Source organism: Chionomys nivalis, chromosome 2 (genome assembly GCF_950005125.1).
Source record: "Chionomys nivalis chromosome 2, mChiNiv1.1, whole genome shotgun sequence".
Lineage (NCBI taxonomy): Eukaryota > Metazoa > Chordata > Mammalia > Rodentia > Cricetidae > Chionomys > Chionomys nivalis.
In genome coordinates, this window is record NC_080087.1 from 89,204,644 (window position 1) to 89,231,234 (window position 26,591).

A 26,591-nucleotide genomic window follows, 5' to 3' on the forward strand; every position below is an offset into this window, starting at 1 on the left:
GAAACCTATGTAGAAAGAATCAAGAATAAAAGAAAAAGTTATATGATCATGTGGTTCAGCAAAGCACAGCTTTAACTTTCTGAAAAATAAGCCTCAAAATACATGAAACAAAAACTAACAGAAGTGAGGAAGATGCAAGCACGGTCACATTCTACCTGGAGAGTTCACTCTTCAGAACTCTCCAGAACAAATGAGCAGCTGCAGAGCAGAACGCCATCACCATACACATGTGACTGCATTTGTACAGCGCTTTTGTACCAAACAGCAAACGCGTTCTTCTCCAGGGCAAAGCACTCAGGAAGATGGAGCACATCCTAGTCATAACGCCAGTCTCACTGTACTCTAAAACCTCCTATCAAATACACATTCCATAACCACAAAGAATAAAACTAGAAATCGGCATCAGAAAAAACCCTCCCAACATTTAAAATTAAACATTGCTAATTCTGGGATTCGTAAACTTTTTCTGTAAAAAGCCATAATGTACTTTCTTTATATTTTGAGGGCTGTTCTTGGTCTCTAGCTCATATTATTCTCCCTCCCACACACACAATTCTTTCATAATGCTTACATTCATAGATAAAAGCTGGGGTCAACCAGATGTGGCCCAAAGGCCTGTCCTCCCCAACCTAAATGATTAGTGAGTCAATGAGCACATCCCATGACTTAGGAAAATTTATTCAAGGGACAATGAAAATACAATGTGTCGAAACAGCACAGCACTAAGGCAGTGCCTAAGTCAAAATGACAGCACCTATAGTTGAGAATGAGCACCACAAAAAATAAAGCAAACCCAGAACAGCAGTAGAATTTTAATAAGCAAAGGTGAGAGAATCACAGTAATAAAGCCAAAGGCTGGGTCCTAAGATCAACAAGATCAATATGCCCCTCAGTCTCACCAGTAATGAAGCTTTGGAGACTTAAGATAGATAGTTAGAAACTGTTAGTATCTACCAACTGGGTATCAATGGCACTTAACACCTACCTGTGACAGAAAGTCTGTACTGATACATCATTAATCTAGGAAATAAATAAAACTAAGACCTGCCCATTTGAGGACCACTACATCTAGATATACAAAAGAGCAAGAAGATGCATGTTAGCAAAAACAAAGTTAGAAAGGGAACTGTCACCCAAATACATTTCAAAGAAATGAGGACTTAATGCTCTAAACAAATCTATTAGATGAATTTAAGAACTTAGGTAAAAACCAAGCAATTCTTTAAAAGTCAAAAAATATCAAACTCTCCCTAGGGAAAATGATAGTCTAAGCAGTGTAATACCTAGTAAAGAATTTTAGTTTGTAGTCTCTGCCTTCAGGTGACTCTATTAGTATATGTTACCAAATATTTACAGCACCAATTCTATGCCGTATCTTACAACATTTCCCAAATCACCCTATCAATCAACAAATCATTAGCAAATCATGCCCAGTAATGTACAAAAATAATATAACCATATTAACCATAATAATATGACCAAATATGGATCATTCAAAGAAAGAAAATCAGTCAATATAACCTATCATACTGACAAACCAAACACAAAAGCATATCAACATAACAGAAAGAATGCATCACAAGATTCAAGACCTATTCATTATTTTTTAAAAACTCACAAATTAGAAATAAACTTCCCTAATATAATAGAAAGTACTAATTTACAACAACTTTTTTAAAAAATATCTACAACCAACACAACCTCTTGAAGTTAAAGACCAAATGCCTTCCTTGGCAAAAAAAATACAAGGCCAAGATGCCCGCTCTTAGCCAGTTATAAGATCAGGACTCCTGCTCAATCCCTTACTCAAAGTCCTACCCAGTGCAATAAAAAAAAGAAACAGAGGCACAAATATGGAAAATAAAACATGTCACTTTTTACAAGACACAGTGTCTATGTCCAAAGTCACAGGGCATTTATTTCAAAGAATTTCACAAAAGTGACAAGGGCTTACAGGTCACATGGTATAACATGAACTAAACAGGCTTTAAACAGTCTAGGATATCCTAAATACTGAGTAGGGTATACACACTTGGAAGATTTAGCAGAGTTAAGATGTCAATTCTTCCTAAACTGATACATAGAATTAAAACAATTCCAGTCAAATATACCCAGGATTTGTTATAGATAGAAACGAGCTGTTTCTAAAATGTAGATGGAAAGACAAAGAAACTGAAACAACCTAGTCAAATTTCAGAAAAGACACACTAGAGCTTATGAAGTCTTGGGTTTGGATCCAGCAAAGCACAAATGCTGATTCACAGTGCCTTATTTTAAGGCATACTGTAAAGTTACAGCAATTAAAACATGGATGGACATGGGCCAAAGAAACAAAACAAATGGTCTAGAAAAATGAACTATACGAAAGAGTCAATAACCAATACTTCACTTTTTAATAATTTTAATGAGATACAGTTTATGTAACATAATTTATCCACTTAAGTGTATAACTTAAGGTATATATATATATATATATATATATATATATATATATATATACATACATACATACATGCCTGGGGCTGTGCAGACATCATTACACGGGCACATTTTCACATTCACTGTTTGCTCTTCCTCATATCTTCCTATCCCTATACTAACTCACTTCCTATCTTATAAATCTGTCATACTAAACACTGCACAGAAAGGAGGGGTCCCATCTGGTTTCTCTCCTTTGGAAGAATACTTTCAAGACATGTTTCTTTCATAATACTTTCACAGTACTTTTACCATAATACTTTCAAGACATATCAAACTGCATTCTACTTCATGGAAACAATCCATTTTATCTATTTCTTAGCTGATACTTGATTTGTTTCCACTTTGAGCTACTATGGATAATGCTGTCACTAGGGTCTGCAGTGTTTTTATGTGGTTGTACATATTTATTTCATTTGCATGCAATACTATCTCTGCTAAATCCCGTGGTAATTTACTGCTGAAAAATTTTTTAAAAATTCTAATTTTCTAATATATACCAGTATACATTCTCGCTAGTAGCATACGAAGGTTCTAAATTTTCCACATTTTTGTTACTGTATGTTTTCTATTCTAACCATCCTGGTAGAGCACTTTCAGTGGCTTCGAGCTACCAATTTATCTTGACAAGGTACAAAGTCACTTATGGAGAAAAAATGTTATTTTCAAATACAATGTTGAAACAATCATGCATTCAGTCATGAAAAAAGTGAACCTTGACTTAAACCATATACCTAAAGCAAAATTAACTTAAAACATGAGCAAAGTCATAGGTACTAAAGGTAGGTGAAGAACTCTTAGATATGATAGCAAAGACAGAACGTAAGAGAGAAAAGCAACAAACTGGACTTCAAAATTAAAAACTGTTCTGGAAAAACACCATCAACAAAGAACAAAAAGGTAAGATATAGACAAAAAAAAAAGCAAATCATATATTCCAAACAAGATACATATTCAACATGTATAACAAACTCTCAAAAGCTTGTCAAGCTTTGGAAAAACACAATCCCTTGGGGGTGATTAAGAGCACTTGCTGTTCTTCCAGAGTAACCAGGTTTGGTGCCCAGCACTCACATGGAAGCTCCAACTCTATGCCCACTTCTGGCCTCTGTGGTAATGGCCCATATGTTGTATATACAGACTTACATGCAAGAAATACTTATACAGATGAAAAAAAAATCAATCTAAAAAAATTTAGTAAATTAAAAAAACACATACAACCCCAATTTTTAAAAGTGGCTAAAAACTTTACCAGATAAGAGGCTACAGACTGTATCACCAGTCACTAAGGAGATGCAACTCTAACTCCTTTCTCTCTCTCAAGTAGCTAGCAGGACACAAAAGCTCTGAAGCTCTCATTACTGCCAGCAGAGAGGGAAAGGTGGAGATGAAAAGGGTCTGCTGTTTCCTTCTGTCCTACAGAAACATTCTGGGAAAGTTTGGTAATTTCTGAAAACCTGAACACAACTCACTATGGAACCCAGCACAACAAGGAAGAGCTGTGTGCAGGTTAGAGTCTACGTATGGCATTCTCCAGCAACTCCATTCACACTTGCTCCAAGTCTCCTTCCAAAGCACCAAGAAGAAAACCTATGCGTGAATATCGGAGGCTATTTGGCAACAAAACTAAATGAAGAACTCTAATACAAACAATTCAAAGCATTAGAGCAGGCAAAAAAGCCAATCTCCAAAGAGACAGGAATCCATTTGCAAAACATTCTAGAAAAATGCAAATTAACAGCTACGGAGAATAAATCAGTGATTGCCAAGCCTTAAAAACTGGGAAGTGGGGGGGTGGGGGGGAAATGGTTCAGAGGTTGAGAGCACTGGCTGCTATTCCAAAGGACCTGAGTATGGTTCCCAACTACCACATGGTGGCTCACAACCATCTGTGATGAGATCTGGTGCCCTCTTTCTGGATGTGGGCATACATGCCAAGAGCACATTGTATGCATAATAAATAAACAAATCTTAAAAAAAAAAAAGAAATGACATAGGGTGAGTGCATATGCAAGTGAGCATGAGGGAGTATGCGGTATGATCCTGATGCATCCTGACTCCAGTGTGTTCTATGTACACTCATAGTGGTGATGTGCATGTCGTAACTCACAGAATAGCATACCAAACAAAACTCTAAAAGAATATGAAAAGATGGTATGTTCTTATCAAATGGCAAAAAATTAAGTTCAGCACAAAGGGAGGGTGCCAAACTTGTCCTCTTCCCACAGCCACTGTCTCTGAGCTGACTGTCAAGTCCACTTTACTACTCACTATGACTACCTTCTGGGGAGTGGGAAGGGGGACAAAAACTGACGAGCCACCCAGCCTCAATCCATCAAGCGATGGGATCACAGGCCTGTATCAAAAGGACAAGTTGTAACTTCCATATGCCAAGACCTCTGTCCAAACCTTGCTATTACCTGGTCAACAATGAAGCAGCTGATTGTATGTTTAGCATTTCTTTTGCTTTAAGAGAAACGGGGTAGTAGTCCCACTCACCTACATCCTGCATCACAATTCCAGCTACCCACCACCAAATATGAAATGAAAAACTCCAGAAATTAACAATTCATAAATGTTAAATTGCATGCAGGCCGGAAGGCGTGTTGAAAGCTCATACTAAGCAGGCCAAGGCCACCCAAGCTACCAAGCCTCCCTCTATACAGAACACTCAGTTGTCACCCAGCCTGCTTGGTTATCAGCTCAAATGGCATGGGATAGCTTTGTTAAGGCACATTTGTTTTAATAATGACTCAGAAAATAAGAATAGTGATGCCACATAGTAGAAAGGCCACAGAGGATTCATAAAGAGATTCAGTTAAGAAAATAGATGTTTCCACTTTAAATATGGAAGAAAAAGAATGATATGCTAAAATTGCTAAGATCTAAAAGCGAAAATGCAAAAAGAAAGAAAGAAAGAAAGAAAGAAAGAAAGAAAGAAAGAAAGAAAGAAAGAAAGAAAGCCAGCCAGCCACATTGTTCCAGAGCCATACCTCCAACTGGGCAAACTGCATCCACCACTCAGGCTAAAAGCCTCGTTAAGATGGAAGGTTTCCATTGGGGAGGGCCAGGGACTGGATCACATGCACCTTTTATTATTAAGTGTCAAGTTTAGCAATACACCTAAACATTTTCTTCAGCTATTATAAATTACCTCAAAACTGTGGATAAAAACCTCTGAATCCTCTTATCCTATTAGATGCTATGCAGTTAAATATGTGCCCTGACAATTAGATAAATATCTATCCTATGTCACATAATCAGTCACTTTCCAAACTTATATGAAACTGGGAAGTGATTTATCAAAAAAAAAATGTTTCTTTCCTCTAGAGCTCCAGTCTATCAATCATTAACTGATACTGAAGATTTCTTCACTGATTTGAAAATCAAAGTGAACAAGCTTTTCCAGGCTCCAGGTTGACTTTCTATGAGCAGAGACACCAGTCAACAAGCAAAGCCTCAGAGTGAGAAAAGCGTCTCCCTAAGAGCCATTCCCACAACCACCTATCTAGTGGACATGAGTAATTTTAATGAGCGAAACCCAAAGATTATCAACTGATAGAAATTATATATAGGTCCAACAATAGGATTCTGGTTAGTGTCATAAAAGATCAAAATATAAACCAATTACAAACTTGGACTTGATTTGCTATTAGTCTCTAACCTTAGTTTACAGAATTTTACAGAATAAATGAGTTATCCAACTAATACGCACTCCTAGGTTAGTGAAATTATTTCAGCTTTAGAAAAAGTCAGCTGTATTTGGTGTGACCTCACTTATACAGGACAGTCCTCCAAAATTCCTCTTCAAACATACATTTACTAGAAGGTTGAAAGCAGGATATATCAATTTATATAAGCTATTACAAAAATAAGAACCGATTAGAAATTAAATAAGCCTACTGTCAGAATGCAACCAAGCCAGAGCTCAAAGGCCATCTGCCCAGGTACACATAATAGAACAAGAAACTGGGTAAGCAAAAGCAAAGTGGCCTTACAAGATGAGGCAAGCCCTCAAGCTACCTACAAGATGCTCTCCACATCTGATCTCTTCAATAAAATAAAAATGAGATTTCCTACAAACCAAAAGCATGTTTAAAACTTCCTAACTTTGGGGCTGGAGAGATGGCTCAGTGGTTAAGAGCACTGTCTGCTCTTCCAGAGGTCCTGAGTTCAATTCCCAGCAACCACATGGTGGCTCCAAAAACCATCTGTAAAGAGATCTGGCACCCTCCTCTGGCGTGTGGGTATAAATGGAGGCAGAAAGTTGTATACATAATAAATAAATCTTTAAAAAAAAAAAACAAAAAACTTCCTAACTTTTATAGAAAGGAATTTCTCTGATTTCATGACAAAGAAAATAAATTTCTCCTGGGTCCCAAAAGTATTAAGAGCAGAGGGCACGCCAATCACAAGTATAAAATATCCCCAACTCCTGTCTCAAGGTCTATCCACAGAACAATGTAACGCCTGTAGTTCACACAGCATACTTTCGGAAACACGGCAAGTGGGAAGGACTTCCAATCTGCATTATTTCATGCTCCACTCTCAGACACTGCTTTCCCTGAGAGTACCTATAATCCAGAACAGCAGTATGGACTAGCAAATCTGAAAACTGCTTGGGTCACAGTCCCCAGCTCTGAAGCCTGTGAACGGACGCAAACATAACAGAGAATGTCTGCACAAGAGGTACCTACGTTCTTTCCGGTGCTCAACTAAACCCACAGCCTGTTTTGCAGAGCACTTTGCAAACCAGTTGTCCCCAAGTAAAACAGTAACTTCATTAGTGTGGACAAGTCTTCCTGGCATGAAGGCAAGAGGGCCAAATGGTACCTATTGGTCAAAAAAGAAAGAGAAAGGCAAAAATTTTAAACATACATTTTAAAAATATTTAGCATAAGAAACTGTACATTACTGAATTCTTACCTATGCACTGAGAAAAATAAAATGTCAATTTCACAGAAATTTAACATTATATTGAAATTTTAGCAGGAAAAACTATAGAAAATTGTATTAGACTGATAAATCCATGTTAAAATAGGAAAATAAATCCACAGCATATTTCCATGACAGCTATTAGAGAAAGTAGTGCTGTCTCTGAATGATTATACATTTCATTAATTCTAAAGTCTAAATTAAACCAAAATAGTAACGAAAACTACTGCCAGTATAACTAAAACTACAGTAACTAAAACTATGTTTTTAAGGGAGGAATTAACAGTTTTATTGCATCTACCTACTCACACTTAATCTAGTACAACAGAATAAATCCTCACAAAGCACACTGATATAATGAAGGCTGCAGCCAAAGGCTCAGGACCAACTGAATGACATGAGGAAGGTCATTCAAAAAGAAACTAGTAGCACCTCTCATGTTAAAATGTATAAATAAATGTTCTGAGTTTAATTATGTGAGTTACCAGGCATTATGGCTTGTTCTTACTCTGGATAACAGAAAATAACTGAATGTCATATTCCTATCATAACTGGAATTTATATATAAAAAGATATTTACAGGGGCTGGAGAGATGGCTCAGTGGTTAAGAGCATTGCCTGCTCTTCCAAAGGTCCTGAGTTCAATTCCCAGCAACCACATGGTGGCTCACAACCATCTATAATGAGGTCTGGTGCCTTCTTCTGGCCTCCAGGCATACACACAGACAACATTGTATACATAATAAATAAATATTTTTTTTAAAAAGATATTTACATGCCAAACCTGTCAAATTTTTGCTAATATGCCATTACATTATATCACAATAATTATATATAAACTATTATTTTTGTTTTAAGGCCTAACAAAGCAAACCTTCCTTCCTATTGTCACCTCTGACAGTGTATCAACTGACAGTTTGTGAACGGACATACACAGCAAGGGCATATCCTATCATTCTGTCATTAGACTGTCTACAACACACATTATGTGACTCTAAAAGGAACACAGCGAGCATACCATGACATCGTAGGATAACTTGTCAGGCAAGGTCCTCAGTCTCTCTTGAAGAGCATTATAGTCATTGTCTACTTTCTCCCTGATGAGGAAAACACCAAACACAAAATGAGTACACAAACCAGCAACAGCCAATGGTCTTGTTGGCTTTGTCCAGCAGTTTATACCACTACAAAAGGAGTTTAGGAGTTCATCGATAGCATTGTTCACCTATAAATTCACTCAGAAATAAAATTCACTTTGAAACAGAACATTCACATCTTGAGAATTAGCTTCATTAGTAGAAGATAGCCTAGTCTAAATAAAATGCAAAAATTAAGGAAATGCAAAGGAGGGAGCCAGTAACTCAAACTGAGAAGAAACATCATACAGCTTCTGAGTGAATAAACAGATTACAGTAGAGACTGTGAGTACAAGACAGCACCAGGTACTTCAGTCCTCATTAGAAAAGTTAAGCTCAACTAGTCATAAAAATGCAAATAAGGTAAGAAATCTGACCAAGGGCAGAAAAAAATTAGGCAACAGTCTTATGGAAAGCACTTCAATTAGTGTCTGAAATCTGTTTCATGGTCTATCAAAACAGAGCTTTAGCCAGGCATGGTGCCAACATGCCTGTGACCTCAACACTAGGAAGTAAGAGGCCGGAGAAAGATCAGAAGTTCTAGGTCATTCTTGTCTTTATACTGAGTTCAAAGCCAACCTGCTAGATTACATGAGATTCTGACTCAACGAAAATAAGAAGGGGGGTAGGACATCCATTTAAACAAGCCTAAGATTTGACTCAATGTAACTCTACTGGAGCAGAGAACAGCATGTGTCTAAACTGCTCTTCCACAGGACTTCAGTCTACTGGGTGTCAATCACCCCTCTTCCTAAGACCAAGCACTCACCTATGGTGAGATGACACTTCTTTGGAGGCCAAGTTTCCTAAGGACTCTTTGCTAAGATGGAAGCTACACATACATCTAGAGTACTGAACTATTCTGACTATTCTGTTAAAAGATGGCAAAAAACAATAAGCTCATCAAGTAGGCAAGTAATTTAAATGAACACATACTGTCAAACTAAAATTTATCCTAAGTATCATGTAGGTAATTACCTAGATAACAAAAATGATTCTACCAGTAATGGAATCAGTTTACTTCTTAGCTCCACTACAGCAGTAGTAGCATAATTAATAAAAACTATCCACTCAGTCTCAAGGTTAGGGGAATTTCACTATGTTACTATTTATCCTGAAAATACTCCTACAGGAATGTCACTCAACATTTTTTTCTTATACAAGATAACACCAAGAAAACAGAAAATCAACACTGGAGAAAGGCAGATCTCCTGTGTCCTGTTGAGGTAGACACCCTCACTCTTCATCTTACTCTCTCATACAAAATCTCCTTTTCCAAAGTTCTGTATAAACTCTCCCACAAATTCTTACCAATAAACAAACACAAAATGTCTATCATGGTATTTCTTTTGTGCATGTATGTGTGAGGGAGTCCACGGCACATGTGTAAGCTGGAGATCAACACTGGGAGTCTTCTGCAATCATTTTCCACCTTACATCTGAGACAAGATCTCACCAATTCGGCTAGAACGACTGGCTAGCAATCTCCAGGGATCTTCCTGTCTTTGCCTTCCCAGCGCTGGGGTTATTGTTACACAACCATCTTCTCTATGTGGTGCTGGAAATCAGAACTCAGGTCTTCCTGACTGTACAGCAAGCACTTTACTGACAACCATCTTCCTAGACCCTATTATTATATTTCATAAGGAAATAAATTATCCTTTTGGGTACATTTTTATATGACAAAATGCCAAAAATCCTTCATGTATGGGACTATGTACCGGGACCATGGTCCATGGCTTTAAAGTCAAACCAAAGAGTAAATCCCAGCTCTCCTACTTCACTTACACTAACTAACCTTGGCCTTAGCTTCTTCATCCATGTTAAAACTGGAAAAATGCCTATTCACAGGTTCAAGAGCATAAAACGTAATTTTCAGAAAAGATTATTAAGTACTAAGGTAAGATCCCACTTAACAGTCATTCAACTGGATAGTGTGACTTACTGAATGGTAACAGAATAACTGAATGTCAGCATTCAGAGGCTTTGGAAACAGGGTCAATATGAGCAACAAAGAGGATGATGTGAAACAGTGCCAACATATCACAGATGCTCATTAATCTATGGAATACTAACAGCCCCTGTGATTCAGACTGAGACTGTGTAAAAGCTCAAGGACTATCCATCCACTATCTAATGCTTCTGATTAGGTCCAATTAAAGTTAGCATTCAGCATGTCTTACATTGGTAATCATACCTAGAAAAGAGGACTTTAAAAAAGAAATCTCATGTGCCCTCAGAGAACAGAAAGTTCAACCAAGGTAATGTCAGCAATCAGAATTTCCAAATGAACACTCAGCTTTAACCTTCATTAATAATTCTAGAACAAAAATGTGAACAAATTAAAGAACAGTTTAAGATTAGAGTTGCTATTTCTACATTTTTAGTTATTTTCTAAAGACAGAAAAATAAAGTGAAAGATGATTTAAAATATAGCAATGTAGAAATACTTTTTGAAGGAAGACCAGCTATGTATCTTGAAGAAATCCCTGAAGATCACTCTGGTCAAAACATCCAGAACCAAACACTTAACCAAAACACGATCTCCACAGCCCTCTAATACACAAGACTAATAGTCCCTTTAAAACATCACGAGCCTATGCAGCAGCAAAGTTCGTCTCTGTGTGTTGAACTCATCTCACATTCACGTCTGTGTATGTATATATACACATATATATTTTTAATTAGAGGGAAATTTGCCTACAGGGTATGCAGTGCCCAACGAAGAAAAAAGGGAGAATCAGATCCACTGGGGCTAGGAATTACAAGTGGTTGTAAACCACATGTGTTTTGGGAGCTGAACCCAAGTCCTCTACAAGAGTAATATGGACTCTTAATTGTTAAGCCATAAAAACACAAGTTTATTTATTTTTTCTTCGAGACAGAGTTTCTCTGTGTAATAGTTCTGGCTGTCCGGAAACTCACTTTGTAGACCATGCCGGCCTCCAACTCACAGAGATCTGCCTGCCTCTAAGTTCTGAGTCCTGGAGTTAAAAGTATAAGTCACAATACCTGGCTTTAAATTTTTATTTTATTCATTCATTCCCATTCATTCATTCATTCATTTTGTTTTTCCCTTATTTATTTATTTATTTATTTGTTTATTTATTATGTATACAATATTCTGTCTGTGTGTATGCCTGCAGACCAGAAGAGGGCACCAGACCTCATTACAGATGGTTGTGAGTCACCATGTGGTTGCTGGGAATTGAACTCAGGACTTTTGGAAGAGCAGGCAATGCTCTTAACCTCTGAGCCATCTCTCCAGCCCCCTCATTTTGTTTTTTCAAGACGGGATTTCTCTGTAGCTTTGTAGCCTGTCCAGAAACTAGCTCTTGTAGACCAGGCTGGCCTCGAACTCAGAGATCCGCCTGCCTCTGCCTCCTGCGTGCTGGGATTAAAGACATGTGCCACCACCGCCATGCAAAATTTTATTTTTTATAATAATATTTAGCCTACATGTACATCTGTGTACTACATGCATGCTAGTATCCTCAGAAGTCAGAAGAGGACATTGGAGTCCCTGGAACTAGTTACAGATAGTTATGAGCCACCATGTGGGTGCCAGGGATTGAGACTGAATCCTCTACAGGAGCAACAGGTGCCTAAACCACTGTGCCATCTCTCAAGCCCCAATACAAATTGTCTTAAGAACTAATGTTAAAGAATGGAGAAGGTTAGCAGCCGCAATGAAGGCATAGAACACTTCTATAAATAGCCCTAACCTTAAAGCATTAAGATCAGGACAGATCCTATGGGAAATATTTTATTTTCATAGAAGTGTAACAAGTCTGAGAGAGCAAGCTAAATGAGGTGTGCGAGTGAGTATTTAAAGGTGAAGTATGCCAATGACTTGATCTGAAATACCTCAGAAAGAAATGAATTAATGAGTAAGACATGGCTGGTGTATAATCAAGGTTCAGTCCAATTCTTCTGTGCAACTGAATATTTCTGTAACAGACTATTTAAAGGGGAAAAGGAGAGCATGAAAAATAAGTGTTTAATCTTTCTCTTAATGGGAAAAACACTTTTGCAAAAAGTAAGCTCTACATCCCTTGTTCCAGCAAGTGATGGGCTCTCATCTCCATCTTAAAAGGGAAGAAACGAAATCTCTGCTTAGAAGAGCAGAATCTTCCAAATGTACTTAAGCAGGAAGACATAACTGGCAGATAATACTAACACTAAACTGCATCACACGGAAGAGCTCATTTCATCAGAATATGCTAATGACCTAACACATGTTTCTTATGTTTTATTAGTCACCAGAAAACAATAAAAATAATCTAAAGATAAAAAAGATAACCTTGGGCTGGAGAGGTGGCTCAGAGGTTAGGAGCACTAGCTGCTCTTCCAAAGGTCCTGAGTTCAATTCCCAGCACTCACATGGTGGCTCACAACCATCTGTAATAAGATCTGATGCCCTCTTCTGGAGTGCAGACATACATGCAGGCAGAACATTGTATACTAAATAATCTTTTTTAGAAAAAGATAACCTATAATTTTACATTAGCTTAACAAATTATTGAGAGGCAGATCTAACTACCACTCCAATAGACTTCATCCACTTAATTCCGCACAGTGGCTACCACACAGGAGACACACAGTGAAGCTAGAAGGGACAATGTGCTCCCATGTTCTCTCTACAGCCAACCACATGGACACGTCACCTGAAATTTGTCAGCCATCTTTAAGGGTCTGTTTCTTCATTTATAATTAATATTTTGCTCTAAATATAATCATTTGTGAATTAAAAGTAGAAGGGGAGTTCTAAAATTACACAAAAGTAAACTGATTTTTGAAAAAAATCCCCAAGTTGTCAAGTTCAGCTAAATTTATGATATTGGGACTTGACATGGGCGTTGAGAATGGAACCTGTACTCTGCAAGAGTAGGAAATTCTCATACCTGCTGACCCATCTCTCCAGGCCCCATCTGGAGATTTTTAAATAATACTGTAAACTCAGAGAGAAAATCTTCCTAAACATAAGTCTGCCATTTTTATCCCCAGAAACTAATTTTCTTACATCCAAAAATATGACACAAAAGCTTGGAGACTACTAAAACAATTTCAAATTGTAATTAGAAATCATTAAAGAAAAAGAAAACAAAAATTTCTAACCTGACCTCTACAGCACAAATAAACACATAACTAACTACTAATCTTAAAGTAATAAAATAAAATGTGGCCGGGCGGTGGTGGCGCACGTCTTAAATCTCAGCACTCAGGAGGCAGAGGCAGGCGGATTTCTGTAAGTTTAAGGCCAGCCTGGTCTACAGAGCAAGTTCCAGGACAGCCAGGCCTGTTACACTGAGAAACCCTGTCTCGAAAAACCAAATGAATGAATGAATGAGTAAATAAGTGAAGTGAAATGTTTTTAAAATACTGAGAAAAAATAGTTTCAGCTATAAGTAAATTTCTTTACTATTTTATTACAACTTTCTATAATAACTAAGCATGTACTCACCTTATAGTCAGAAGAAAAATTAAAAACTAAGATAGGGAAGCTGGATCAGATGGCTCAGTGGTTAAGAGCACTTACTGCTCTTGCAGAGGATCTAGGTTCAGTTCCTAGCATCCATGTCAGGAGACCCAAAACCACCTGAACTCCAGTCCAGAAGGTCCAAGGCCTTCTTCTGGCCTTCAAAGGTACCAGCAGGAGGTGCACATACATAAGTGTAAGCACTTACACAAAAATAAAGTAATCCGCTCTGAAACATCACATATAAAAATCCTCAAACATAACCCCCAATCTAGGGGGAGGTGGTGTTTGATGTTTGATAATGACAAAAACAAAAAGGAACCTAAAATGAAGTCACTGCTGTGAGTAAGTATTTCTACAAGTATGCAGACTATACAAAATAAAGTAAATTTCATGTACTCTCATTATGAAGGTTGTAGGAAAACACTTTCAAGTATTCACAGGAATTGTTAGGAAGAAATATTCAGTGACGCCAGATATGGTGGCTTACACTTAAAATCTTAGCACTTGGGAAGCTGAGGGAGGAGGATGACTGGGACTCTGGGAGCAGCCTGGGTTCCACAGTAAAGTCCCACTCCACCCTGAGATACCAAAACTGTGGGAAAAAAAAAGTGTTTATGGGACAAATTCTTCCCTCAACAGCATCAGACAAACAGATATGCTCTCTACATTTATTTGTATGTATGTATGTGTGTGTGCATAAGATAGAAGCATACATGTGTGTATGCACTTTCCCATCCTAATAGTAAAGCGGAGTTTTCAGAAAGGCTTAGGATTTTACCTATTCAAGTATGTGTTTCTACTTCCAACTAAATACTATGACCATAAACTAACAAATATCAAGCATTTGTTTTACAATTTCTCTCATGGCGTCCAACGTCGGGCTATTTTGCCCCCGCCCCGGCACAGGGAGGGCGCAAGCTCCATCTTTCCCAGCCTTTGCGAACAAGTTAGTTACCGGAGCTCAGGAAATGCGATTGGGCGAGCACAGCCTGCTAGCTTTTACAGCGTGCTCCCTGCTCGCTTTCCCTTCTCCCACTCCAGACAGATGCAGGTTAAGATCTTCCCTGGGTTTTTCATGACAATGAGACACGTCTGCTCATGACAACACCAAACTACTTCAAGAGAAAGATGGGCATCAAAGAGGCTCCTTATGGAGTTTGATAGCCATTTGGGCAAGAAACTGTTCTTGCCTGGACTGTTGCATAAACTGGACACAAAGAACCTACAGAGAGAGGACTAGTAAACTTGCCTAAAGGGCTGGATCCTCAGTGAGTGTCTGATGTAGAGACAGAGGAATGTCTCTCTCTGTTTAGCGATGAGCAAGAGTGAGGAGGAGCTACATGGATGACACCACCTGCTGAGCTGTGCACATGTCAGGTGAAAAATACTTTGTTGGACAGGTAGCTCACATTTTATAAGAGAGATGTCAAAAGAACAGTCATAACAAATGCAGTACCAACAAAAAATGCTGGAGACAAAAGACTTCACAAACTGGGAAACCATGACTTGAGTGTGTTTCTTGCTACTCATATTAAAATCAAAAAACGCTCACCATCAGGAGCTAGCATGAGTTCTCCAAAAGCAAATGGAGGCTAATTTGTTGTGTCCAAGCCTACAGCTCGTATGTGTTTCCCAATCTATGCCCTACACATCTACATTCAAAATTGATGTAGTGTGTATACAGTGTGTGCAGGACAAAGGAATCCTAAAGCAAATCAAAATTTTAGTGTACAGTGTGGGAAAATCTTTATTATTCTCTTAAAGAATACAGACCTGGGGATTGGGGGCTGGAGTGCACAAAACCGGGATATAAAAATTAGCCAGTAAGGGCTAGAGCTAATGGGCCAAGCAATGTTTAAAAAAAATACAGTTTATGTGTTGTTATTTTGGGGCATAAGCTAGCTAGGCGACCAGGAGCTGGGGTGGCAGGAACACAGCCCTCAGCTCCCACAACATGAAATAGGCTAGCTTTACCCAAAATAATTACACGGAAACTGTATTCTTTTAATCACTGCCTGGCCCATTAGCTCCAGCCTCTTATTGGCTAGCTCTTACATATTGATCTAACCCATTTTTAATATTCTGTGTAGTACCACGAGCTGGCTTACCAGGAAAGATCTTAGCCTGCGTCTGTCTGGAGTGGGAGAATCATGGCGACTCAATGACTCGGCTTCTTTCTCCCAGCATTCTGTTCTGTCTACTCCACCCACCTAAGGGTTGGCCTATCAAATGGGCCTAGGCAGTTTCTTTATTAATTAACCATTGAAAGCAACAGATTATAAAGAAATCACTCCCACATCACTCTCAAAACTCATATGCTCAAGTGTTTTCAAGCTCATCAAATTTAAGCTACTCTTTGCAATACTAAACACATGCACAAATAAAATACTGTATTTTCATTTTAAGTTGGCTCTGTGTAATTTAATACTAGATTTCTTCACTACCTAAGATCCTCTTATAAGCCTTAAAGGAAATAAGGTATTTTTTCTTTTTAATTATATGTATGATGGTTATGCATGTAGTGCAGGTGCCCAAGAAGGCCAAGGGCATTGGATATCCTGGAACTGGAGTTACAGGTGTTGCAGCCGCATGATATAGGTGCTGGAAAACCAACTTGGGTCCTATGAAAGAGCAGTATATACTCTAACCACTGAGAAATCTCTATCCAGCCCCCAAGCAAGCTATTTCTAGACCTCCATTGCATACAATCTATGGTTATAATCAAGGCCTCCATGCAAATGATTTAACTATGTATGCCCCATCCACAGGCACTACTTTTATCGAATCCCATAAGCAACATAAAGCAATGAGTCTTTCTTGTAAGACCAGGCCAATAGGAATCATCTGCCTTATACTAAAAATGGCCAAAATTTTTTTGTTCTAGCAAAAGATAGTCATTTCTTCACCTTCTAAATCTGTCTGGCTCTCTAAGTTCCTCTGCACATCATAATGTGGCCTTGCAGCTTCCACGATGTCATATAAAAGGAAAGGATGCTGGGATAAATGCCACAAACACACAGCAAGCTCTGTTAACAGTCCTACTCAGCCTAGGATGCCCTTCAACTTAGGCAGCTGAATCCTGTGATGCCAAGCCTGTACTTTCAATGCTAATCAAGCTAACAACCTCTGACACTAAGTGATGGACACCTACAGGCTGACTACTCTGCTCTTCATCATAAAACTTATTTAAAAGAGGCACACACAGTTCTAAGAATATGTTGAGAAGCCAGGTGGTGGTGGCACATGTCTTTAATCCCAGCACTCGGGAGGCAGACGCAGGTGGATATCTGTTAGTTCGAGGCCAGTCTGGTCTACAAGAGCTAGTTCCAGGGGCTAGAGAGATGGCTCAGAGGTTAGAGGTTAAGAGCACTGACTACTCTTCTGGAGGTCCTGAGTTCAATTCCCAGCAACCACATGGTGGCTCACAACCATCTGTAATGAGATCTGGTGCCCTCTTCTCGCCTGCAGGCATACATGGAGGCTGAACACTGTATATATAATAAATAGATAAATCTTTAAAAAAAAAAAAAAAAAAGGACCGGGCGGTGGTGGCGCACGCCTTTAATCCCAGCACTTGGGAGGCAGAGGCAGGTGGATCTCTGTGAGTTCGAGACCAGCCTACAAGAGCTAGTTCCAGGACAGGCTCCACAACCACAGAGAAACCCTGTCTCAAAAAACACAAAACAAAAAAAAAGAGCTAGTTCCAGGACAGGCTCCAAAGCTACAGAGAAACCCTGTCTTGAAGAAAAAAAAAAAGAAAAATGTTGAGAAAGCCAGCTTTCTGCCTGATAAAAAGATACCGTGTGACTGGGCATGATAGTACCTGTCTAGAATTCCAGTATTCTGGGAAGCTGAGGCAGGAGGACTGCCACAAATTCCAGGACATTCTGGAACATAGTGGAAGATAAGACCCAGACAAACAAATAAGATGGCATGGATATAAAACATTCACAAATGTGTACGGAATAGTAAGATTTTTATTCTTTTGCCTTATTTATGCAACATCGCTAACTTTCCAAAAAGACAGAGTCTCTACTCTTAGCTGAGTGAAAGGATGAACACACACGGGGGCTCTGTAAGTCAGGTGGCAGCATACCTGCCTGAAAGGAAACTGCAGGTTCTTAGTGTAACTGCTCCAGGCTGCAAATGACAGAACTCAAATGCTGTACAAGAATGTAAGAAAAAGGGCTGGAGAGATGGCTCAGAGGTTAAGAGCACTGACTGCTCTTCCAGAGGTCCTGAGTTCAATTCCCAGCAACCACATGGTGGCTCACAACCATCTGTAATGAGATCTGGCACCCTCCTCTGGCGTGTGGGCATACATCGAGGCAGAATGTTGTATACATAATAAATAAATCTTTTTAAAAAAAAAGAATGTAAGAAAAAAAGATGCAAATAATCCCCACCAGCTGCAAGTGAACCAAATAGTAGACCTCACATTCATATTCAAGGAGAAAATAAGTCTATGGCATCTTATTTTCCTGTGTGAAGTAAAAATGATAAACAAACAAGGCTTTGGGCTTGTTTGTTTGCATTTAGTTTTAAGACAGAATTTCCCTGTGTTGGCCTGGTTGTTCTGGAACTCACTCTGTAGACCAAGCTAGCCTCGAACTCAAAGAGATCTGTCTGCCTCTGCCTCCCAAGTGCTGGATTAAAGGCTTGCACAACAACCACATGGCTAAAAAGTTGTATCATTTTAAAAATTTTTTAAAGAAGAAAAATTTTGGCCAAACTGAAAACCACTATTAGTATTAACAGAATTCTGTATGGTTCTTATCCTCTAGACTCAAATATTTCCTTTTTTGGTTGCTCTTAACTGAACAAATACTATCAATTTCTTAGTCCATCAGAGTTCTAGAATTTAGTTTTCTCAGTCGGTCCTAAAATGGCCCCAGGCTACTTTCACTTCTATTTTTCTACAAATATTTTTACTTTTTGTCCAACATTTTAAAAAAGAGTATTTTAAAGCCTAAATTGTATTTCTTTTTGTCTTAAGTAAAAGAACCCTTTTAAATTACACAACAACACCACTAGCAAGAGTTGCATCTTTAAAGTCATTTACTTTGCTCTTCCTCTTACATTATCAGATATCCATGTAGATGAGGGCATAGCTACCTAAACTGCACTTTAGACTGGCTAATGCCACGAGTCAAAAAATTAAAAGCAATTAGCTTTTAAAAATTGTATCTAAAGCATGTTTAAGAAGGCTCCAGATGCTGGGCGGTGGTGGCGCACGCCTTTAATCCCAGCACTTGGGAGGCAGAGGCAGGTGGATCTCTATGTGAGTTCGAAGTCAGCCTGGTTGGTCTACAAGAGCTAGTTCCAGGAGAGGCTCCAAAAGCTACAGAGAAACCCTGTCTTGAAAAACCAACAACAACAAAAAAGAATGGTTCCGGTCTCTGAACTTCCTCTATTTTTTCCATACGCCAGCAAATCGTCAAAAAAGAAAAGAAAATTTGCCCTGATTTCTCTGTTTAGTGTCCTACTAGGGCTGAGTCTTTAGGTTGGAAAGATCAGCTCAGTCTTGCCAGTGGCAGGAAGGTCTCTGCTTGAAGGTGTGAGAGGTAATGACAGCACAAGTTTACAACAATCTCTGAATTCCCACTGCCTGACTTTGGTAACAAAGTGCACTTCTTTTTCAATTTCTGAACATATTAAATGAGTTCAGAATGCACTGGTCATTTAGATTCTAGTAGCATTATATTATATATAGGCAAATAAAATACTGTTTCCTAAGTACTGTCAGAAGTGATCAGAGCAAAAAAAAATTTAATGAGGGAAAAAGAATTGTAATCTTTAACATATAAACAAGGTATAATAAACTTTAAACTACTGTATAGGCAAACGTGCCAGTCTTCTGCAGTTGAGAGGCCTTTAGCACACGGAACTGAGACGGAGGGTCTGACCTGCTCTGACCTAAGTGTCAGGACTCCATCTGTCACTACTCTCCAGATTCGTACACTGCACACTGCAGTGCTATGTGTAAATAAAATCGTATAGATGAAACAACTACAAATTCCACCTTCACTTATTCAATATTCATTAATGAACTATTCTGTGCCAAACACAGAAGGAAAGACTGAGTGGACAGCAAGATGAAAACATGTCCATCGTCCTCAAGAATTCTCCACCAGAGGAAGGATTTTACCAAGCAGGATTTTAATTCCAGGTTCATGCATGCTGGAGTCTGTTCTGAGTGAATGCATCCTCTTCTTATTTCTGAACCCCTTACCAAAACTAAGACGCATATGTCTATGGAATGAAATTGCCTCTAAGGGTTACTCATAAATACGTCACTTTAGCCAAATCTACAAAAGAAAAGCTTTCTCTGGCCAAGGGCTTGCACACACTTCGCATTTTAAGCTGAAATGAATGTACAGTGCAAAGTGAACAGTCCATTATGGAAATGTTGACAGACCTACACCACCAGTGGATGCAATTACAACACTGCATTTATTGAAAATTAATGAAGTCCTGGATTTTTATTTATAAAGTGGGTATTATTAGTTTTAGATTGGTTTCCGCAAGCCAATAGTCCAAATTGAATAAGATGATGGGTACAGATTGCACCGATCTTCACTCTTATCCATTGCTTGCAGCCTATGTGCATTTAAACCAAAAACATTTGATATACACTAACTATAAATTATTTCCTTGGAAATCTCTCAGGCATGAAGAAAAAGCCTTTTAAAATAAATTTAAAATATTATATGCTTGATGGTGTATAACCGAAGGTCTAATCTCACCACTAAAGGGGCAGTTACGATGATTTTGCAATAACCCTGCAGACAATAATCAAGACAGCTCCTGTTGTTCTCTCAGTAAAATCTTCGTAAACACAGCATGGATAGACTGTAATTTGATATCTGTAAGATCAACAGCCATACCTCATGACAACTCCTAATATAAGATTTTATTCACCATTAAATTGAGCGTTTTCCTCAGAAGCAATAGAATAGAAAGCACATTATTTACCAGGCATTGTCCTATTAACTATAGATTAGCACATCAAAACAGACATGCTTTCTCTCTTAAAAAAAAAAAGTGCAAGCCATAAAGCAGGCTCTAAAATGCAGATTAATTAGCTTTATCAAACTTGAGAAAAACCTATCTGTGTCCTATTTCCAATATTATTTTTTTCCAATATTATTTTTAAACAACTGATTCCAATTATTTTCTACTACAAACATTAAGAAATATCCCCAAAACAAAGTTAAGTTCAAAAACAAATGTCTCGGTTTCTACTTCAAAATGAGATTAATATTATTCAATTTTTGTAAATGAAAAGGAGGGATTAGAATCAACACAGATGCTGACAAAATTTTAGAAAATTGGTACAAGTCTAACTCTGAGAAGGGTTAAAGACAATGTAAATTAGTATCAAAGACATTCAAAATGGAGATCACTACAATTCAATTACTGTTCTCTTGCTCTCTCCTACAAAGCATGCACACAAACACACACATGCACACACTCACACATATACCCCGGTGCATATAGTTATTTAAATACAAGTAGGGACTCCCTCTGTATTTCAGAATTATAATAAAAGCATCTTTCACTCACCAGTGCTGGATTTTCTCTTGGCAGTTAGTGACCACCTGTCATGAAAACAGACAACTACTCATGAAAAAAACAGGGCTAGGCATAGAGACAGAAAATCAGCATCAGAAAACTACAGCAGTGTCTTTACAGATTTGCTAACACCTCAGTGGACATTTTTATTTGTCAAAGGTACAAAGATGGTATGTTAGTTTTTAAGCAATGCACTTTATCACAGCCCTCTAACGCAGGCTGATAACTGCAGAACAAATTACAGCTTTCCAATTCAGACTTTGGTACAAAACCTGCTTCATAACTATTAGGTGACATATGATATAAGATAACTAGCATTTTGTACAATCTACAGACCATTTTCAATGTTACATAATTTCTAGGATACACAAATATTATAAACAACAAGAAACTAACGTAGCATCCACATTTCAGCAGGAAAAAAATGACAGTAGTGAAAATATTTTATTTTGTCAGCGTATCTCCAAATGTTTCCACCTGTGATTTTTAGTCTGATGTATTAAAAATGAATTTTTTTTCTACTGTTTTCAAGAAGAAATACTTGGGATAAAGGGATGCTCTGAACAGCTCATTCCCCCCACACTGAATTGTGATAAAATGGTATGCACTTGACACCCAATTTAAGCTGTTTATAATATTAAAAATGGTTTATGCATAAAAGTTATGCTTCACTTTAAGATATTTCAGTATATTCTCAAATACTAAGAAAATAAAAATAACAATCATCACAGAAAAAAATGCAGTCAGAAAAAATTACAGTTAATCAGAAATTTTAAAATTAATACTATTTTCACAAACTGCTAATCACCTATTTTTGAGTTCCCATCCATAAAAACTGTCAAATATTAATCTAGAGTGCTAGAGCACCATTTTAAAGACAGGGAAACTAAGGCACAAAAGGGAGGCCACATGAGGAAGACAGCAGCATGCCCTAGTTTCAGTTTCAGGTTCTCAGATCAATCCTATTTCTTGATTATGAAAAATGTGTCACACACCCCCCAAAAATCACATTTCTTTTAGTGTTGTCACTAAATTCCTCTATTCTAACATTTAATTCAAAAAAATAAAAACAAAACAAACAAACAAACAAACAAACAAACAAAAACCCTGTCCTCCCTTTTAGACATTTTAAATAGTAAGGCAGCAATCCCGACCCAAAATACATGCTGTAATCAGATACTCGGCCATACTGCATATTAACTCAGCATAAAAAGTCCCCACAGAATGAAGATCTGCAGTAAGTATCAATCACACAGCAACACTTAATAACAGTGGTAATATATAACAGAGCACTGACTTAACATCACTAAGAGTCTACTAAAGTCACATCAGTCCATATCACTGTTTCTGACTTGGCAGGAATTATAAAAGACAAACAGAATTAGATATAAATTGAAAAAGAAAAAAACAAATCTTTGCAAAAAGAAAATTTATGAAGTTTCTATTTAAGAACCCCATTAATATGAGACCCAAAAACAGTCGGGATGTTTCCAGTCCTAACAGGAGTGTTTCCAAGCATGAAGTGAGCCAAAAGCACAGAAAGAAAAGCCCTGCAACCCGTAAGAGCAGAGTGTTCATTAACCTCTACATGATAATCCTTTCGTAGCTGCATATTAACTAGTTACATATTCATAATCATTTACATTATTTAAAGGACCTTCGATGAAATTTTCTAGGCTATATCCATTAGTAATGGTGTTAAAGGTTATAGAAGATAGTCTACTTAATGTTTCCAGGAAGCCTTTTTAATTAGTAAATATGTAAATTTGGCGCACACGCTTTTCATGTTTAAAAACAAGTCACTGGTAGCATGGCATGTGTTCTTGCCATCACCCACACAGCTCTTCTGCCTGGTTCTAGTCACGCTTCCTCACTCCCCACCCCTTTTCTTTCCTAAAATAGTCCCCCTAAGCAGATATTCAAAGACAGACCAGCAACAAAACTACTGTACAAGCCACATTCTCACTACCAAAATACTGCTTTATGTATGCAGTCTTCCTGGGTTTCACACAGCATTCAAAACACCACACACGGGCTGGAGAGATGGCTCAGTGGTTAAGAGCATTGCCTGCTCCTCCAAAGGTCCTGAGTTCAAATCCCAGCAACCACATGGTGGGTCACAACCATCTGTAATGAGGTCTGGTGCCCTCTCTGGCTTGCAGACAGAATATTGTATACATAATAAATAAATATTTAAAACACACACACACACACAGTGGACAAACATATACAACAGAAGCAGGACCCTGGAAATTAGAGGAAACTATTTCCAAAGGGGCAGATACGGAAATGCATGGAATAGTGGGTAACGAGTTTCCTGTGACCAAAAGCATAATTATATATGTACACACACACATACACGTATCATCAAAAGGCTATTTTTCGAGACTTTTTTAATATAACTGCCAAGGGAAAAAATTCTAAAAAAAGACAAAATCCAGATTCAAAGCTGAATGCACCTGAGTTGTAAAATCTGACTTTTCTGTGAAGTTAATACCAATTTATCTAAGTTCTTCTGCCATGCTACCTTCTTAAACTATTAAGTGATGATAGTAAGACAAGGGTCTGATTCTACAGGCAAGTCTCTAAAAATAAGCAAAACAACAAAAGGTGTCTTACCACTTTGGTGACATCCACAAAAGAAAGGTCCCTATAGGTAAACTGATGCCAACTTTTAAAAAAAAAAAAAATTATGCCTGAAAAGTCTCTGTAATGCTTTATAAAAATAGTTACTTAGCAGGCTTGTACTACTAAAATAATTAACCTAGGAAATTCAATATAATAACTAAACATTTATAAATATATGTTAATACAGTAATATAGCAGTAAGGCCACAGTAAAGAAAAGGAACCCTTACCTGACAAAGCCCTGTTTAAACATACTATCATTAACAACCCTGTGAATATACACTCATCTGTACATTTAGGTACAGACCTAAGACTTCATATGACAGTCCATTCAAACACTTCAATGACACAGATCTTAATCTCTTTGAAAGGAAAGGAAGCATTACTTTCTGAGATGAAATAACTCGTCCCAGAAGTGGCCACATGAAATCTGTTCTAAACCACAACTCTCTGACCCCAAGTGCACAAGGCCTTGGACAAGTCTGCCTCCAACCTGGAAAAGTGTAACGGTGGCAGGAACGGCTGCTGCATCTGTGGTTACTGCTACCACTTCTCCATGTCCTTAACACAGCATCCACCTCTGTTACAAAGGGTCAAAATCATGCCTGACACACTGTATACTGTAAAAAAATAAAGACAAAAAACTAACAGCTTGTTCTCCTTAGAAATAGATTTTTAAACATTACTTTATAAAGGAATGAGAAGGAGGGTTTAACATGCAGTGAGCTCTCTTGTGCTTATTTGTTTATGCTATTTATTTTGATAACGGACCACAAGGGGGCATCAACCCATTCGATCTCCAAGTGCAGCACAGCGGCAGGGCAAAGCTGGACTGATGCAGAGAACCTGCAATGTTATGTGCACTTCTAACCTCTGATCCTTCTCTCAGGAAGACTTCGCTTCACTTCTAAAACTGCTTGCCCTACCTGCAACCTCAGATTCTTCCTGTATAGGTTACTGTATCAAGATCAGTTTGAAAGCAGCTCTGCAGACTGTCCAAATTCATTAGGTCAGCTTCTCTTGCTGGACTGCAGTTTCAAGATACATCTTCCCATTAGGTTGTGAAACTGCTCACTGCACTGGAGCCAGAGGAAGCTAGGCAAGCACGGTCACCTGAGTGCATCCTAAAGGATGAAAGAACCTTTTCTAAAATGGCAGGCTGTCAACTAAGGAGAGAGCTATGTATCCTTACAACAAAAACTGCATAAAGGAAGTGTACTTTCAACAAAATCAGTAACAATTACAACTTTGCTGCGCTGGTAACACAAAGCCTGCAATCCCAGTACTCAGGAGGCTGAGACAGGGGTATGGAAAGTTTCTGGCCAGCCTGGGCTAACACAGCAAGACTTTGTTTGTAAAAACAAAAATTCAGAAAATTACTCATCTTTTAAATACAAGTGAGTCAGGATGTAGTAAGCAAGAGTAAAGAGCAATAGACTGAGAGTTGCTGTAGTAAAACCAGCATGGGGAACAAAAAAAACAATTCAACTTTGGACAACTTTATAGTTGACATACACCCAAAATGAAACTACCACCAATTCTCTAAATGCTGTTACACCAGAATTCAGCTTTGAAAGAAATTGAATATAATCACTGGAGGGGCATGCTGGTAGACAGTTAATCATCCCCCCTGAAACAGTCCGAGCCCTTTCAAGTTTTGTGAAGTAAATGTTAGTGAAGAATATTTCAGACTCGAACTAAAATGGTGTTACATTCATAATTTTAAATACTTAGGTTATTAAGAATTCTACAATGTTACAGTTAGAGGTAGATAAGAGTCCCAAGTTTCCATGGAATCTAATAATTTAGTATCTGAACATCAAACAAATCACAGACTCCTTCATTGTCATCTAATGTAGCTTCTCCTGAGAGAAAAGTTAAAGCAGACTTCAGGTCACCACACCAAAACATTGCCCAGAAGATTTTATTTGTCTTTATATTTTTACTGCCACAAAGTTATATCTATGTTTCTTTCAGACATTCACTGCCACATATAAAGTGAAGGGCATCACTATTGAGTGAAGAGATTTTGTGAAGTGCCTTCTGTTTTAACACTTTAAGTCTATCACTTTGCTGACTTCTGACATTCTTCTTTCCTAGAGTATAGGAAAGATCTGTTTATGTAGTCTGTTTTTAAAATGTGCCAATGCCTGTACATTAACAAGATTAAAACAAATAAAGTTGTATAAAGCATTCAATTTATTGATCAAAAAAAGTAAAAAAAATAAGTGCTGTTACACCACAGCACTTCTTAAAACACTTAAAATGTTACTTAAAAGTGTTAGCTTTCCTCAATTCTCTAATGCAGGACTGGGAGATATTCTTCCAGCACTCACTCACTCCCCTCACCTCTCCTGC

At 38.0% G+C, this 26,591-nt stretch overlaps 1 protein-coding gene across 1 annotated transcript in view; it reads right to left on the bottom strand.

The window, feature by feature from the left end:
• The window catches only part of Uri1 (URI1 prefoldin like chaperone), a 58,507-nt gene that overhangs the window by 14,789 nt on the left and 17,127 nt on the right, over window positions 1–26,591 (bottom strand). Inside the window, exons 2-4 of the mRNA XM_057763067.1 lie at window positions 21,598–21,632; window positions 8,432–8,510; window positions 7,176–7,311 (exon numbers count right to left, since the gene is read on the bottom strand). Of these exons, the coding sequence (XP_057619050.1) occupies window positions 7,176–7,311; window positions 8,432–8,510; window positions 21,598–21,632 (250 nt within the window). The remainder of the gene's footprint in view (window positions 1–7,175; window positions 7,312–8,431; window positions 8,511–21,597; window positions 21,633–26,591) is intronic.